General features: G+C 38.6%; 3 protein-coding genes across 3 annotated transcripts; all 3 read right to left on the bottom strand.

Moving 5' to 3' along the window:
- Positions 1 to 2,358: 2,358 nt before the first annotated feature.
- LOC136960032 (olfactory receptor 1D2-like) lies at positions 2,359 to 3,309 on the bottom strand. Its single transcript, XM_067254338.1, has 2 exons — positions 2,742 to 3,309; positions 2,359 to 2,708 (listed from the first exon to the last, which is right to left on the bottom strand). Exons 1-2 carry the CDS (start codon positions 3,307 to 3,309, stop codon positions 2,359 to 2,361), a joined length of 918 nt encoding a protein of 305 aa, XP_067110439.1.
- Positions 3,310 to 11,565: 8,256 nt separating this feature from the next.
- Positions 11,566 to 12,507, bottom strand: LOC136965234 (olfactory receptor 10J5-like). The gene has a single exon (XM_067259305.1). The coding sequence runs from the start codon at positions 12,505 to 12,507 to the stop codon at positions 11,566 to 11,568; it is 942 nt and encodes a 313-aa protein (XP_067115406.1).
- Positions 12,508 to 14,681: 2,174 nt separating this feature from the next.
- LOC136960024 (olfactory receptor 4B13-like) lies at positions 14,682 to 15,614 on the bottom strand. Its single transcript, XM_067254326.1, has one exon. The coding sequence runs from the start codon at positions 15,612 to 15,614 to the stop codon at positions 14,682 to 14,684; it is 933 nt and encodes a 310-aa protein (XP_067110427.1).
- Positions 15,615 to 16,342: the final 728 nt, after the last annotated feature.

Raw genomic sequence — 16,342 nt, 5'->3', positions numbered from 1 at the left:
CGAGGACAGGGAGATAGAACTTGCTTTGGGCAGAACTCTCTCTGATCTCTGTCACGACCACTTTCTCAACAAAGGCCTTCGTTTGTTCTATTCTGAGACTCTGTTTCTGTGAGACTGCTGTTGCATCATCGATTGATTCATTGTACTAGACTACGAACATCCTGGTGTGTTGTTTTCATTTTGTATCTTGTGATTGCATCATCACTTATATTAAACTACAAATAACTTGGTCCGATATTTAACCGTGTATTATTTTCCACTACCCAGTTACACCATGCTTAACAGTTGCAGCAGTTAGTCTTTCAGCTACAGTTGCAAAATCCGCAACGGGACTGAGTTTGAATAGCTTCGGCAACTTTTTATAGTACAAAATCGCTGTGAATCAAAAGGAGATTCAGTCTTTCGAGAGACCCTCCAATCATCACGCCGGCATCCAGGCCAGCCCACTCCCCCATTCACCCCCAGAGAAGCTGAGCGTCCGTGGGCGGGACATTATCGCAGCATTTATCCAATGACCGTATAGTTTCGAAGCACTGAAAAAAAATGTTCGAAGCAGCCCAAGTTCATAGAAGCTGGGAACAGGGAAATGCACTGTGACGCTACGGGAATGTATTAAAAGGAAATCAGTCAGTCTATCCGGACCGACCTGCTAATATATGTAGCCAGGGGCGCGTATAGGGGGGAAAAGTTAGGACGATTCTAAGGGCCCCTGACTGACAGGGGCCTCAAAGAATAGTCAAAAAGTAATATAAAATTATATTATATAAACCATCATCGAGTATATAATACATTTAAAATATAATAATACAATGAATGATCTCTTTGTTTTTACTTGTGTTTGGCAATAAAGGTTAAATATCCCTATTGTCCAAAAAGTAAACATCCATATTGACCGACCATCCCCCTGTATCTGCATGAAATGGTTTGATCCTGCCTTAGCGCACTTATCGGCAGTGATGCCAGGTCTGCGGGTTTCCGCGGAATTGGGCTACTTTTGAAGTGTTGCCGCGGGTTGAATTTTTTGTCCGCTGGTTCGGGTAGACCTATTTTGCATGCAAATTACATGAATATCTTTAAATAAAAATCCATATTTTAAATGAAATTATTTATACCCAAATCCTACCAAACTTACTCCAGATCAGCACATACACACATTGAGATGGGACAAGCCCTCATACACACACGCACTGTGCGTGTGCTGAACCTCCTTGAAACAAGCTATTATAAGTAACAACGTTGTCACCGGCAGTATTAGATAGAATAGCGATTGAAACAGTACCATCTGCTAACTGAAAATGCCCCCAAAAAACGTAAATAAGCTTGACATATATTTAGGGGGAAATGGCTAATTCAAAAGAAGTTTGCTGGAAGCGATCATTGTCAGTAACAATGCCAAATACGACCATTTGATCTTAGACTAGAGCCCTGCACGGTGGAGAAGCTGACCTCAGTAAATTGTGCTAAGCTAGCCTATCTGCTGTTGCTAGCCAAACTTAAGGGGATTGTTTGAATGCGCCGGAAATGAAAAACGTTTCTTTTGACATCAAGTTTAGGCTGTGGCATTGAAGACAGCGACACACCACACAAGCTTGAGTTTAAATACATTATTTAATGTGAAATTACTTACTGTACATGCAAGTCTTGAATTACTTAAATGTTTGATGCTGCCAGTAGCCTACTGTGCGCAACAGTCTTACTACATCTATGCACGTTGTAGTTATGCGTCGTTGCTAACGTGTGCTGACGTTGTGACGTTGGGCTTGAACTGATTCCCTTTGGCGACAAAAGGCACTTTTTGCCACAAAAAAGGGGGTGGGGGAGCAAACTTTTTTTTTACATTTTAGGGGAAGCAGAGCTTCCCTTGCAGTCTTAAAGAAATCGCCACTGAAACGCACCCCCTGCACCCGCGGTAAAATTGCCTGAGTACAGGTATACTATTTTAATGACAAATATAAGGTAAGGCTATGAATATGGGAATTTTAATGTTTCAGACTTGCAGGTATTAAAATTCAATGACACAAATTACACAATTCTCTTTTCCATCCATCATATCTTCCTCTGTCAATTGTTTTCAACATAGGCCTAATTATGGGAACAGACCTCCATGATGTAAGCACATTTCAACTCGAGCAAGGCTGTGTAATGAATCATGATAGAATAAAATTCAACATTGTGGTCTTAAAATCTCTTTGTTTTCTTAAAGAGAGGCAAAGCACATTTGAACGTCAAAATTATGGATTTCATACAACAGTCAACCTCAAAATCAATGCTACAACTTTGCAGCGTTTGTTCTATGACATGCTTCCGAGTGTTGAATCCAGTTTATTCATATTTACCAAACCTTATATTTTGATGCCATTAACAAATCTGTCTTTTCCTTTTCAAACATGATGGAAGTATTTGGTTACGAATTTGAGTCAGTGTAATACCATACATGACAGGGTTGACTATTGGAGGAACTATAATCATTTCTGTTGACAAGAAATTCTGAAGACTTTGTGATAAATCTGAGGAGCCATATCGCATATACATGACATCAAATAGAGCAGAAATGACGACATTGAATAATGCCATTAAATGTGGAACACAAGTTCTAATGAACTTTCCTCTGTTCTCCAAGGACACCAAACATGATCTGATCAACTGTACATAAGTGAAAATAATGAAAATACTGAGAATAACATAAAACATTATTGTCACATTAGCAACTACATTGATTGGTGTGGTTGAAGTCATCCAACTGGTCGGAGCACAGGACAGCTTAGCAACCAACCAAGGAGCACAATATAGTTTCTGTATGTGTGAGCCACACAACTTCAACCAGGAAATAAATATAATAATAGTAGATATAAGTCCTAAAGGAACAAGCCAGGAGAAGGTGAGTAACTGAGCAACCCTCTGCCTGGTCATAACAGAGTGATACTCCAGTGGTCTACAGATTGCTACATACCTGTCATATGCCATCACTGATAACAGACAAATATCAATGCACACAGTGGAGTATATTAGTAAAACTTGAATCATGCATCCTGTATAAGAGATGACCTGGTGATGAGACAATAGATCCAAAAGGAATTTGGGGTAAAATCCTGCAGTTCCAAAAATTCCATTTACGCACAAACTACACAGGAAAATATACATTGGCTCATGGAGGTTTCTATTCATGATAATGGTCACAATGAGAGCAACATTTACAATACAAATAACACAGTAAAACAGTAAAGTGAGACAGAAGAACGTTAGTTTGTAATCCAATATCTCATTGAACCCAGACAGAGTAAACTCTATTGGAGATGTCACATTTTCCATTCCAAGGGAACACCAAACTATCTGTAAAATAAAATATACCTTGTCGTCTCTGTCACTGTTACGAACCTTGATATTCTTATTTACAATAAATAATATGACTAAATAAGATATCTCAAGCTAAATTAAACATTACATACAATAGAAAGGTCGCTTTCTAGAAACACACAATAGTGTCCATACAGTATAGTGCATATTAAGTCTGCTGTGTAGTTCCATCAAATGTTCTCCCCCTTGTGAAGGTCAGTTTCTCTCTCTAATCGTATAAAAACATGAGCAGGTTGTTCTGGGAATCAAGGTGTCCAATCAGTGATTTCCATTTAGATTATTAAGTTCAATGAGCTGTTTAGCATGACATAGCCTGAAGAAGATGTGTTTGTACTCTTCTGTCCCTGCAGATGTGTTGCTAGACAGAGAGATCTACGGGGGCACAGGCCCCCACTCATTATACGTCCAGTTCAGGGAGGTACGTTTTATATCAGCTTTGGTAGGGACATCAATAATTATTGCCCATTTTCATTTTTTTATAATATATAATATAATACGTTGGACTCATGTTATTATTATGTTTGAGTTAAAATAAGATGATCAGTTGGACTATTGTATAGAAACTTTCTTTAGTTTCATAATGTTTTCATAGCCTACCTTGATTCTGACTTACGTGCTGACACCTGGACTTTTGTGTGTGCGCTGCAGTGGTTATTATAGCAAGCACCGAAGAGCGCATGGATATGTAATTCTGCGGTCACGCATCAGTTTGTGTTTTCGGTTAAACTGCCCCAGTAAAAAGGGTCTGTCCCTGCTTTATGGGCCGGTCGTCGGCCAATTAAAAATAATAATATATATATTACATATACACATTAATATATATAAAGATTTATATATATTAAATATCATATCGGCCCCAAATTCTTCGGCCCACCTGTATGCCAGATTACCAGTCCAGTCCAGGCCTGGTCATAAATCATAATTAGTCTACGACATAAAAGTATGTTGGGTGCATACTGTGGAATTTGTAACAGTCCTTTGACACGGTTGCTTGTCAGACTGTACGAACATGATCCCCATTGTAAACCATGTCACACTGTAGGATCTCAGTTGTCAGACTGTACCACAGTCAAGACCATAAACATATGACTTGACCAAGCCAATGAGCTCTTGGTGGCCCCATTCATTTCTATGGAAAGGGCTCAGTGACGCCGCGAGGCAAGCTTGTCTGATCATGCGCAGAACAGTGGCTCGCCTCGCTCCGAGGCTTGTACAAGCTATACAGTACGGTTACATTTATCTAGAAGTAGTTGACTTTATTCAGGAAATTGTAAGGCAGAGGGATGGTTAGGTTAGGGTTAGGGTTAGGAGGAATTTTGGAAACCCAGACAGAGGGGGCTGGGACCTCTGTTACAAACTGTACATCTGCTGCTGTACTCTGTTGTGCTGTGTTGAGAGATAGGGATGTCCTGACACTTTTTTGTTAATATTAACTGAATAAAATGATCCAGTTATAATCTTTTTTTTGTTGCGAATTTTAATGGAACATGTTTTTTGTCATGTCTTGATATACTTGCAGTGTTGAGTGAGAGATATTAATGTCCTGCCACTCTGTTAATAAAAGATTAACAAAACATGTATTTGGATGGTTTTTTTTAACTGACACATTGACCCCAAATGTTATTACATGCAAACTGTTTCTACTACACTGATGCTTTGCAGTTTAGAAAAGACTAACGAATAATAGCCTTTATACCATGGTCTGGGTGAATACTTGATTCTGATTGGCTGCAGGGGTGTCCATTATCGGGTGATAACGGACACCTACTACGTAATTGCAGCAAAACTGTCTTTTCACCGTTCTAAATTATTGCGCTGCCTACATAGTATCATGAGCCTGTACAAAGTGTCTGAAATAAGTAACCATAACAACAGGGACGGAGTCAAAGCCTCCATTTACAATTTTTAAAGACTTTAACAAGCTAACTTGTATTTACAACAATGAGTGACTTCAATATTTATTTTAACCTATTTGAAAAATGTTACTTTTCTAAATGTAGTGTGTCAGTGTTACGTAACCGCTCATCTCACATCCCATTCGCTATTCACCTCGCTAGTCAATCTACTACAGACAGGCTGCGGCCAACACGACAGTAGCAGCAACTCTACACATGGCCAATTATTTTCTTCTTAAAAATCTTGATTTTATTTGGGGACAATGACATGGCTCGATAGCTGGCTAGTCATGTTGTTAAACATACTGTCAAATTATAATTACTGTTTGGAGAAAATGTCAACTTTGATGCGGTCATCTCACATCCATTTGCTATTCAACTCGCTCCACAGGCTGCGGCCGTACTGTAGTCTACTAGATTAATCTTTTCTTTTAGGTTGAAGTTAGCTGTATAATTATTTGTAACTATTGTGTATCTAATATAATCTTTTTCTTTCATGTAAGATTTCTGATGTAAATAGTTCCCTCTGCATATATTCTTATCTCTTATAGGATGTTTATATAGCTAAATATTGGCAGTTTTACTCTAGTAAGGCTGTTGATCAGGTTTGATATTGATATTTAATAATTTATGTATTTCTAATTTCAGGTATGAAGAGAAAATGAAACAGTAGCAGCACATTCCGTTTGCAGTGAGGTTGTATAGTAAAATGAAGTTTTCATAAATATGTTTATAAGTAACTTATTGTCAATAAGTATGTTACAAATGTGCACTTTTTTCTCTCTCTTTTTCAGATGAACGTGCCTTCAATTAGCTACACATTTTCCAGGAGCTTGCTCGATCGCCTTTTTGCTAGGGGTCGGGGAATAATTTTCCAGTATCCCATATTGGCTAAAATGGGTTAACTGGTTTTTTGATTCCCTCTGGAAAATGAGTTAGGTTTCCTATTAAATATGCATATTAAACATTGTTGTTCTTGAACAAATTTAAGTCGTGTCATTATTATATTACATGTATTAGGTTTCAATGGAATAACTTAATTAAAATTACATTCATTTGAATAAAGACAACAAAAAGTAATTTAGAGGTCCACTTTTGATAACATGTTATTATAAATCGACTGGACAATACAAGAGTACAGATAAGAGAAGAAACGCTTCTCCGCCCCATTCACTGCAATGAAAAGCTTCATGGAACTCTGACTCGGAATTTGAGCTTCAGGGACGCTTGTCAAAAAATGACAACATTTGGCGTGTCGGACGTTTTAGAGTTGTTTATGTGATGTGTTCCCATCGTATTTAAGACTACATATTTTACAAACAAGATGTTTGTTAACGTAGCTGTTTACATATCTCACTCGTACTGGCTAATCAGCTAGCATGTTAAAGTAGGCTACATCCAAAGTCACTGTCGTAAAACTAGCCTCTTTTTCACAAACAGCTGATTAACGGAAGTAGCTTCGAGGTAAAATTAAAAACCTTTAAAAACGTCTAAATTGAGCAAATATTGTTGATATTATTGTGCACACGTATTTCAGTATAGTTAATATGTAATTTAATTCCATAATTTCCCCAGGAATAACTATTAAAACGTATTTCAGGAAAAACGCTCAAACGGGTTTGTCCTCCCTAAGTCTAGTACTAGTATGGCCGATACTTTGTTCGTGAAAATCTTGATATTGATTTTGGGACAGTGACATGGCTGGTCAGGTAGCAAATTGTTATTGTCAAACATACTGTAAAATTATATTTACTGTTTGTCAACCGTACACAATGGTATTGCCTCTGAATCTTGCTAGCACAACGTTAGCTTTCGGGCTAATAGCTCAGCCAAGGGAAAGCCGGTGTTGGTTCTATGAGCTGAGCGGTCTATAAAATATCAGAGTTGGCTAACGTTAAAAAACGTTAGATTTCTTTTGCAAAACGCCTGAAAACATAAATTAATGGTTGTAAAAAAAAAAAAATCGTTGGCAAGTGACCATGGTATAAGCGGGATAATGCCCAACGAGGTGTCCAATATCACCTGAAAATGGCGAAGCATTCGAACAAGTGAAGCATTTCTATATGGATACTTATTGTAACAGCAATAATGGAACCGTCACATGGTGACTTCATTAGACTGTGAATGTCGGGCCTGCTGGATGGCAGTCAGCAGAGAGGGAAACCAGGTACATGTGTCTGCTGGCTGCTGCTGCAGTTCGTGAGCAATAACGTTACGCGCACATTTTCAAAAGAGGAGCGAATCATGGACCAAACCATTTTTTTAAAGAAGGGTGTAATTGCTCGGAAAATAGAAACTTTTTTTTTTTGGCTTGATTTTGTGGCTTTGTTTTAACTCTGATGCATTAGTACGAGTATTAGTTAGGCCTATTCATAATAATTTAGTCATAGAAAGGGAAGCCTACATAATAGGCCACTGGGGTTTTGTGGGCCCCCCCTGGGCTGTGGGCCCCTAGAATTGTCATCACCTTTCACCCCTAAACGACGGCCCTGCAAGGGACTTAAATTACATTGGATGAACGATTGGGCTAGGTGTAGTGCAGACATGCATGAACCTAGTTGTATCCCATACAGGAAAGTGCTTATGATACAGGTTGGTAAAAGGATAAACCCTCGGCCCTGGTCATCAGAATGGCTTCAAACACCAAATGTGAGACCGCATCATGGCAGACCAACTGGAACAAGTGTTGCCTCTGTCAAACAGAGAACAGCGAATGCCTAACATCTCCACTTGAAAATCCTGCCCGAAGGGTAAAGGATGGATACAGCCTCTTAGGGAGGAATATTCCTCTATTTCATGCAGTAAATGCACTACCGATCAAGATGGACCCACAAAGGCTTGATGACGGCAGTGGTATAGAGGCAACCCTGAGGTAAAATCAAGCACAGTACCATGCTAGTTGCAGGCTTCTGTTCATCAACACTTAGTTACAAAGGGCAGAAAAGAAAACGTCTCCTGCGATGGATGAGAACAGCAGCAGCGGCAGCAGCAAAATACCACGGACAATGTCAGACCCCAAACGGATAGAATGTTTCATATGTGAGGAGGAGGTAGATCTCGATGACTTTAGACAAGCTATGACCATGAAACTGAACAAGAGAGTCAAGAAGTGTGCAAAGACTCTCATTGATGGAAAGCTGCTTGCCAAACTGAGTGCTGGAGATGTGGTGGCGCAGGAACTGAAGTACCACAGTGCATGCTTGGCTGGTCTCTACAACTGAGAACAAGCTCACCTACGTGCTGAAGAGCTGAGGGAAGCAGAAAACTCTGAGGTAGGAAAGAGGGAAGCATATCCAATTGCCCAATTTAAAACCGTTACAACTAACCAACAAGAGCAACAAGTCTCTCAATACGAGTCATTGTGATCCTGGAGGAAACTAACATCAGGTCCAGCCAAGCATTCCTAAGTGCCGTTGTACTGCCGGAACAAGTGTGTCTTGAGCCTTTTCTTGAAGGTGGGGAGACAGACAGTGTCCCTGATTGAGGTGGGGAGTTGATTCCACCATTGGGGGGCCAGACAGGAGAAGAGCTTGTGTTGGGACCGGGCGCTCTTGAGCGGTGGGACCACCAGACGGTTGTCAGAAGAAGACCCTAGGTGGCGGGGGGGGGGGGGGGGTGTAAGGCTGGAGGAGAGACTTGATGTAGTCGGGTGCAGTCCCGTTCACCGCTCGGAAGGTCAGTACCGGAGTCTTGTCGGGGGGAACGACAGGTACAGCTGCGTGTCGTCAGCATAGCAGTGGTAGGAGAAGCCATGGGAGGTGATGATTGGTCCAAGCGAAGTGGTGTAGAGGGAGAAGAGGAGGGGTCCAAGGACGGAACCCTGTGGGACACCAGTGGAGAGCTGGCAGGGGCCTGACACTTTGCCTCCCCAGGAGACCTAGTAGGATCTTCCCGACAGGTAGGATGAGATCCACTGAAGTGCAGTGCCAGTGATGCCCATCTCAGAAAGTCTGGCCAGCAGGATTTGATGGTTAACCGTATCAAATGCTGCAGAAAGGTCCAGCAGAATGATGACAGATGACCTTGAAGCCGCTCTGGCAGACTGGAGGGCAGTGGTGACAGGAGGGCAGTTTCTGTGGAGTGGCCAGTCTTGAAGCCCGATTGGTTGGGGTCAAGCAGGTTGTTCTGAGAGAGAAAGTTTGACAGTTGGTTAGATACAGCGCGTTCAATTGTTTTAGAAAAGAAGGGTAGTAGTGATACTGGTCTGTAGTTCTGGAGGACGGCTGGGTTAAGGGAGGGTTTTTTGAGCACAGTAGCACAGTAGCACAGCTGTTCTGTGAACAGTATATACCCAAGCATGGGGTTCCAAAGGAAATATTGTCAGATCAGGGCCGTCAGTATGAGTCAGAGACATGACATTTGTCAAAGACTACAAAGAAAAAAGAAAAGGACCACCCCGTATCATCCACGTGGTAATGGAATGGTAGAACGATTCAATAGGACGCTGAAAGATCAGTTGTCCAAATTTATCTTCAACAAGGATGGTGAATGGGACCAGTATTTGTCGGCAGTTGTACTATCATTTAATGCTACACCTCATTCTAGCAGTGGTTACTCTCCATTTTTCCTAGCTCATGGTAGGGAGCCTCGTTTGCCTGTACACGCACAGATTGATTCCCCTATGGGAGTTAATTTGGAGACCCCTCAGAACTATGGCTCTACTCTGGTTGAGCGCATGGAAACTATGTTTAGAGAGGTGCTTAGTAATGGGATGGATCAGAAACTCAAACGGGAATATTACTTTAACAGGTATGCAAAGTTTCTGCCTTTTAAAGTTGGAGACATGGTGTGGATGAATGATCTGACCACACTAAGAAAGAAGTTAGAGCCCAAATGGAAAGGGCCATATTGTATCATTTCTGTGGACATGGATGGTATAATTTACTCAGTGTTAAATTTAAGGGATGAAAAAGCAGGACTCAAAGTTGTGCACTATATGATCGTTTAAAGCCGTATAGATCCAGCTGTAATATTCAAAATAACCAGTCCACCAGTAATGGTCAGAATGGAGAGGAAGAGGTACCCGAAGCAAGACCAACATATACATCTTTATCAGGGTCTCTTCCTTTGACGGCACAAGTACCTGAGTCTGCAGAGAATAGCACTCCAACCCTGATGGCTCGTCCCTACATCCGTAGGCCATCAGGACGCATACCTCCTGTTCAGCAGCCGATACAACAGCCATCTCAAGGGCTGGTAGGTGGATCTTCTGTAGTGGGAGAGCCCTCGTCAACTGAGGGGGTAGTAACTCGTTCAGGGCGGATTAGCAAAAGGCCTAGGAAGTTTATATGACCTGTTATATAGCATAGTTGCTGTTTTGCAAAAGAAAAAAAAACCATGTACAGGTTACACTGATACTTAAGTGGTAAGCATTGTTTGTTACACAATGTTGTGTTCTTCTTATAATATGGCACGCACATTAGTGGCCAGAGAAAGGCAATATATATATGCAAGAATGATCATATATATTTGTATTATTGGAAAGAGGACATTTCTTTTTCTCAGGGGGGGGGAATAGTGTGAGATTTACTTTTCTGTTTAATATTTTGAACAATTAGTTTTAAATATTGTATTTTATTTTACACATATGTGGAAGTGACTTATTAAGTTGAGGTTGATTAGAGACATGCGCAGAAGAGAGCGCAGGTAGAATCTTATCTGTCATCTGTCAAATGTTAACAAATGTGGCTCGGCTAATAAATTAAGTCTGTACAGCTTTATGTTGAGTGCCTGCATCATCTTTCTAACCTACGTTGAAGACTGGATTATGAACAAGCTTTCTTTAACCCCTCTTACACTAATATCATAGATTTTTGTAAAGTTCACATTATATATCTGCTTCTTGATCGGACTTGTACCCCATTCTGCCAGTTTTCTAACTCCACTGCAATGCCCAGGTGGAACCCCTGAACCCTTGTTCACTTGATACACAGTAGCCTATGTAATAAAACTTTACTCATAATGTAATTGAATAATATGATTTAATGTTTTCAAACCTGTTGAAAAAACAAATGACTCTACTATTGTTTGTTAATTTCAGTTCTTAAGAAATGGAATAACAATTCATTAAGGCCTAGCATGTAAAGTCTCAGAAACTTTGGTTATATAATAAGAATTCCAAAGTATGTTTTGAATAACAGGGGTGCACAATTCGACATAATAAATCTTTAAACGTGTTTCATTGTAGCATCGACTCAATTAGAAAGTTCAACTTTGCACATTTTTCTCACTCTATAGGATAATTTGATGAGTAAGATTTCCTTTTGCCTTTTTCTTCCAATCTCTTCTGTGTCCTTGGGTATAAATTAGACACACTTCAACTTTTCTTCTGCAAACATGGATGCAATATTTGGTTACGAATTTGAGTCAGTGTCAGACCATAAATGAGGGGGTTAACCAATGGAGGAACAATAATCATTTCTACAGACAAGAAGTTCTGAAGACTTTGTGGTAAATCTGATGATCCGTATCGCATGTACATAACATCAAAAAGAGTAGCAATTATCACATTAAATAATGCAATGAAATGTGGGACACAAGTTCTCATGAACTTTCCTCTGTTCTCCAAGGACTTAAAACACGATCTGATTAGCCGCACATAAGTGCCAAAAATAAAAATGCCAATAAATGTATAGAAGAGAATCATTATATATGCATTCATATTAGTTGGTATGGTAGAAGTCATCCAACTAGTTGCAGCACATGAGAGTTTAACAACCATCCAAGCAGCACAATATAGTTTCTGTATGTGGGAGCCACACAAATTCAATCTGGAAGCAAATATTAAACCAGAAGATGAAAGACCCAAAGGAGCAAGCCAGGAGAAGGTGACTAACTGAGCGACCCTCTGCCTGGTCATAACAGAGTGATACTCCAGGGGTCTACAGATCGCTACATACCTGTCATATGCCATCACTGATAACAGACAAATGTCAATGCACACAGAAGAGTATATCACAAAAGCTTGAAACATACATGCCGCATAAGAGATGACCTGCGCATGAGACAGTAGATCCAGAAGGAACTTGGGATAGAATCCTGCCGTCCCAAAAAGTCCATTGATGCACAAATTACAAAGGAAGGCGTACATTGGCTTGTGGAGGTTTCTATCCATGGTAATAATAACAATGACAGCAACATTTACCATAATAATAACACAGTAACACAGTAAAGTGAGACAGAAGAACGTTAGTTTGTAGTCCAATATCTCATCAAACCCAGACAGAGTAAATTCTTTTACAGATGTCACATTTTCCATTATAAGGGAAAAACAATAAATGATCAAAAATACATCTACTGTCCTCTCCCTCCCTTGATAGTCTTATTTACACTAAACAACACAACTAAATGAGATATACATAGATAGCTATACAGATGAATACTGTCTAACACTGAAGATTACAACAAATAAAAAATACAGACATTACACAAAAAGTATATATGTAATTACTCTATGAGCCTGTGCTGTAGCCTACAGAAGCACTCTCCTCTCTTCTTACTCCTTGCTGACTGTCAGTATACTCTCTCCCTACATGTATAAACACTAGACAACGTTGCTCTGGGATTCAAGGTGGCCAACCAATGATCTTCTTTAGATGATGTAAGTTAATAGTTAGATAACCTAACGTTTGATGCAGTCAGCTGTCCCTGTTGGATTGAGCAGATTAAGAAGTGGGCTGGTCAATGCAGAAATGGTTTTCACCTGAAGAGGTCTGTCCTTAACCACTGATCAGTTGATTACTTTATTACTTTTTCACTGCTTGGAATGCTCTGAATATAATAAACAATGTTTGATCGATACCCTGCTATATTAAGCTCATGAGAACATAACCCTTCTTTGGTTATGTCCAGGAGAGAAATATGCCTATCAATGAATTATGTTAGCAGGATTATAATTATGTGAGCTTAATATAGCAGGATAAACTGTCATTAGGTTCGCTCATGCCTTCATAAGTTAGTTCTTTGTAAGGTATATTACCAATATTACCAAAGTGTATAATGCCATGGAACTTTGAACGAGGAAGAAATAAAATAATCATTATCTTTAATTATTTTTAACTGATCAGTGGTTAAGGACAGATCTCTTCACACCCTGGGACACATCCAATCGTTCGTGGTCAGTCACTCACGTAGTTGTATAGTTTTGAGTTTGTGCTCGGAAACCTGTAGGTCATAGGTGATTTTAACGCGGGTGCAGGGGGTGCACCCCTACTGTTGAGATGAAAACATTAAAATGTTCAAATTAATGTAAAAAAAAAACGATTAAATGTTTTTAGAACATTTTTAAGTGATGTCAGAGTTGTATGTTCTATCATGGTTTGTTGTACTCTAATGATTAATTTAAAAAAACAAGATCCAGTATTAATTTTTAGCATGTTTTTGTAAGCAAAAAGAATCACTACCCTTTGCACCCCCAGTTTTCAAACAAAAAGAAAACACATGCAAATAGACAAAACACAAGCAAATTAAGAAAACATCTATGATTGTAGCCAATATCTGCTACAGCTTATATTTTATATAGAAAATACTTATTACAGTATTTATAAAGTCCGATAATGGAGAAGCATAATAGTATATTATATTTGACAATTTTACAATAACTGCACAGTCTAGAGCATTTGTACTCATTTTGTTAACTCATTATTATTAAATAATTGTACATTGTAAACACTGTTAGAAAGTGTTGACATTTGAATAATGTTTCACAAGACTCTTACTCAGATTGATGTACATTTTGGGTCGTAAAGAAGACTATATGACTATCAATCTATATGAAAACACATTAATTTATATCAAATGTATTAATTTTGTGGTACAGATAATATATAAAATATAAAATATAACTCTAGCGTACATGTATTTATCAAATAAGTACTGTATAATTCTAAAATAACTTTAGAGTACACATGAAGAGCTATACACAAGCAATCTGTAAAATTATCAGGCTCATAACAAGGGAGGTCGTGAGAAGCTTCACTGAGGGCAGAACATTCCATGAAATGAACTGGCAGAAACTACAAGGCAGGTTATACATTTAGTCATTTAGCAGACGCTCTTATCCAGAGCGAGCACACATGCTCTTATACACAAGCACAACACTAATGAACAATGCAGGACAGGTGTGCAGCAGGTTATACACAAGCACAACACTAATGAACAATGCAGGACAGGTGGGCAGCAGGTTATACACAAGCACAACACTAATGAACAATGCAGGACAGGTGTGCAACAGGTTATACACAAGCACAACACTAATGAACAATGCAGGACAGGTGTGCAGCAGGTTAGACGGTATTTAAGATTCATCTATAACAAACAATCTTTCATTTAAAGGAATGTAGTTTGCAAAGATAATTGAACTATCTAATTAAGTCATTGAAAGTAATGGAAATGTAGTTATAAAGTATAACCTGATATTTTAAAGATTATATTTTAAGAGATCATTTTCTGAAATGACAACAATTTTAAAATGTGTTTTCTAATTTCTGGCAACTTCAAACCATAAATAAGAGGATTCAAAATGGGAGGAATAACTACAAACTCCAATGACAAAATTACTAGTATAAAAGGATTCAGTTCATTCGGTTCATAACGACTCAGAGTAATTTCACAGAATGTGGTGATTGAATAGTTAACAAATGTAACAATGTGAGGTAAACAGGTTTGTAATGCTTTTCCTCTATACTCTGTGGAACTTTTCCGACAAACTAATAGAATTCTTAAGTAAGTATACAAAACAAAGACCAATGGTAGAAATATTGAAGTAATAGTCCCCAACATTCCTATAGCATTGTTCAGTCTTGTGTCCACACATGACAATCGAACCACAGCCCAATTTGAACAAAAAATTCTTGCTATTCTGTTGTCACACAATGGTAGCTTGACAGAAAGGTACACGATTAATCCTACAATGAACATAGGGTAGGTCCAGGCAAAGGCTATTAACTGACGGATCTTTAAAGTGACATTGTTATGGTAATGTAACGGTTGACATATTGCAACATATCTGTCATAAGCCATGATCCCCAAAATGCTAAATTCATATGATGCATACAAGTAAATGACACATATTTGTGTGAAACAAGCAGGACGGGAAATTAGATGAATATCTGAAAGAAGATCCATCATGAATCTTGGGAAGAAAGCAACAGAACCATAAAGAGAATTGATTGAGAGACATGAAATTAAAAAATACATGGGTTTATGCAATGTTTCCTCAAGAGAAACTACAATTATTATAATAATATTTGATGTGATTATAGCAATGTACAAAGGCAAGCACATACAAAAGTAAAGATATCTGTAGAGTCCTTGGTCCTCAAACATGATGAAGTTGAAATAAAATGGAGAAGTTCCATTCTCCATGTCATTGATGTTTAGTAGAGGAAAACCTTGGTGAAAAAAACTGGTCAGTAGATGATGCTGTAAAAAAGAAAGTGAGGACCACAAAATATTGTGTTTGGAAAATGAACAATGAATGAGCTTACCACTTTAGATGATTCACGTTCAGATGACTACTACTAGTGTTAGTGCTAGTGCACTCACCCTTGACACGTCTTTTTATGTAGTTCAGTGGGCGAGGTGGAATATATCCCAGATGGAATATAGTGCTCATCAATAGAAGATGGTTGGATTACTATGGGGTTTTACTGTGAATCTGTATTCGTATTTCCTTCCAACGGTCAAATACTATGTTTATTCAGATAGTTACAATACCAATACAGAACACATCAGATAATGATCCTTCAATTGTCTATTTTAAAGCTGTGTTTTATTTGTATTCTTCACTATCTAGGAGGTATTGCTTAATGCACTGCCTTTGTAAACGTGTACATGTTATAACAGTTAGATCAGAAAATACTTTGAAAATAAAGAAAATAGCAGAAAATCTGGTTTCATAACAATTCACACATATTGCACATACATGTATTGTAGGAAGGTTATAAATTGCTTACAAATCCCTTTTTGTTCATTCTCTTCTTATTTGTCACAATGTATGTTTATTGATGAAGGTGCAAAAGAGACATCAGGTTGTATAAAAGACTTGCAGGGGAAAATGGTTAATAAGTAGTTAATCGGTTTCATTGTTTTAT

The sequence above is a fragment of the Osmerus mordax genome, chromosome 2 (assembly GCF_038355195.1).
Source record: "Osmerus mordax isolate fOsmMor3 chromosome 2, fOsmMor3.pri, whole genome shotgun sequence".
Taxonomy (NCBI): domain Eukaryota; kingdom Metazoa; phylum Chordata; class Actinopteri; order Osmeriformes; family Osmeridae; genus Osmerus; species Osmerus mordax.
The sequence above is the reverse complement of the archived record's forward strand: the minus strand, read 5'-3'. Positions and strand labels throughout refer to the sequence as shown.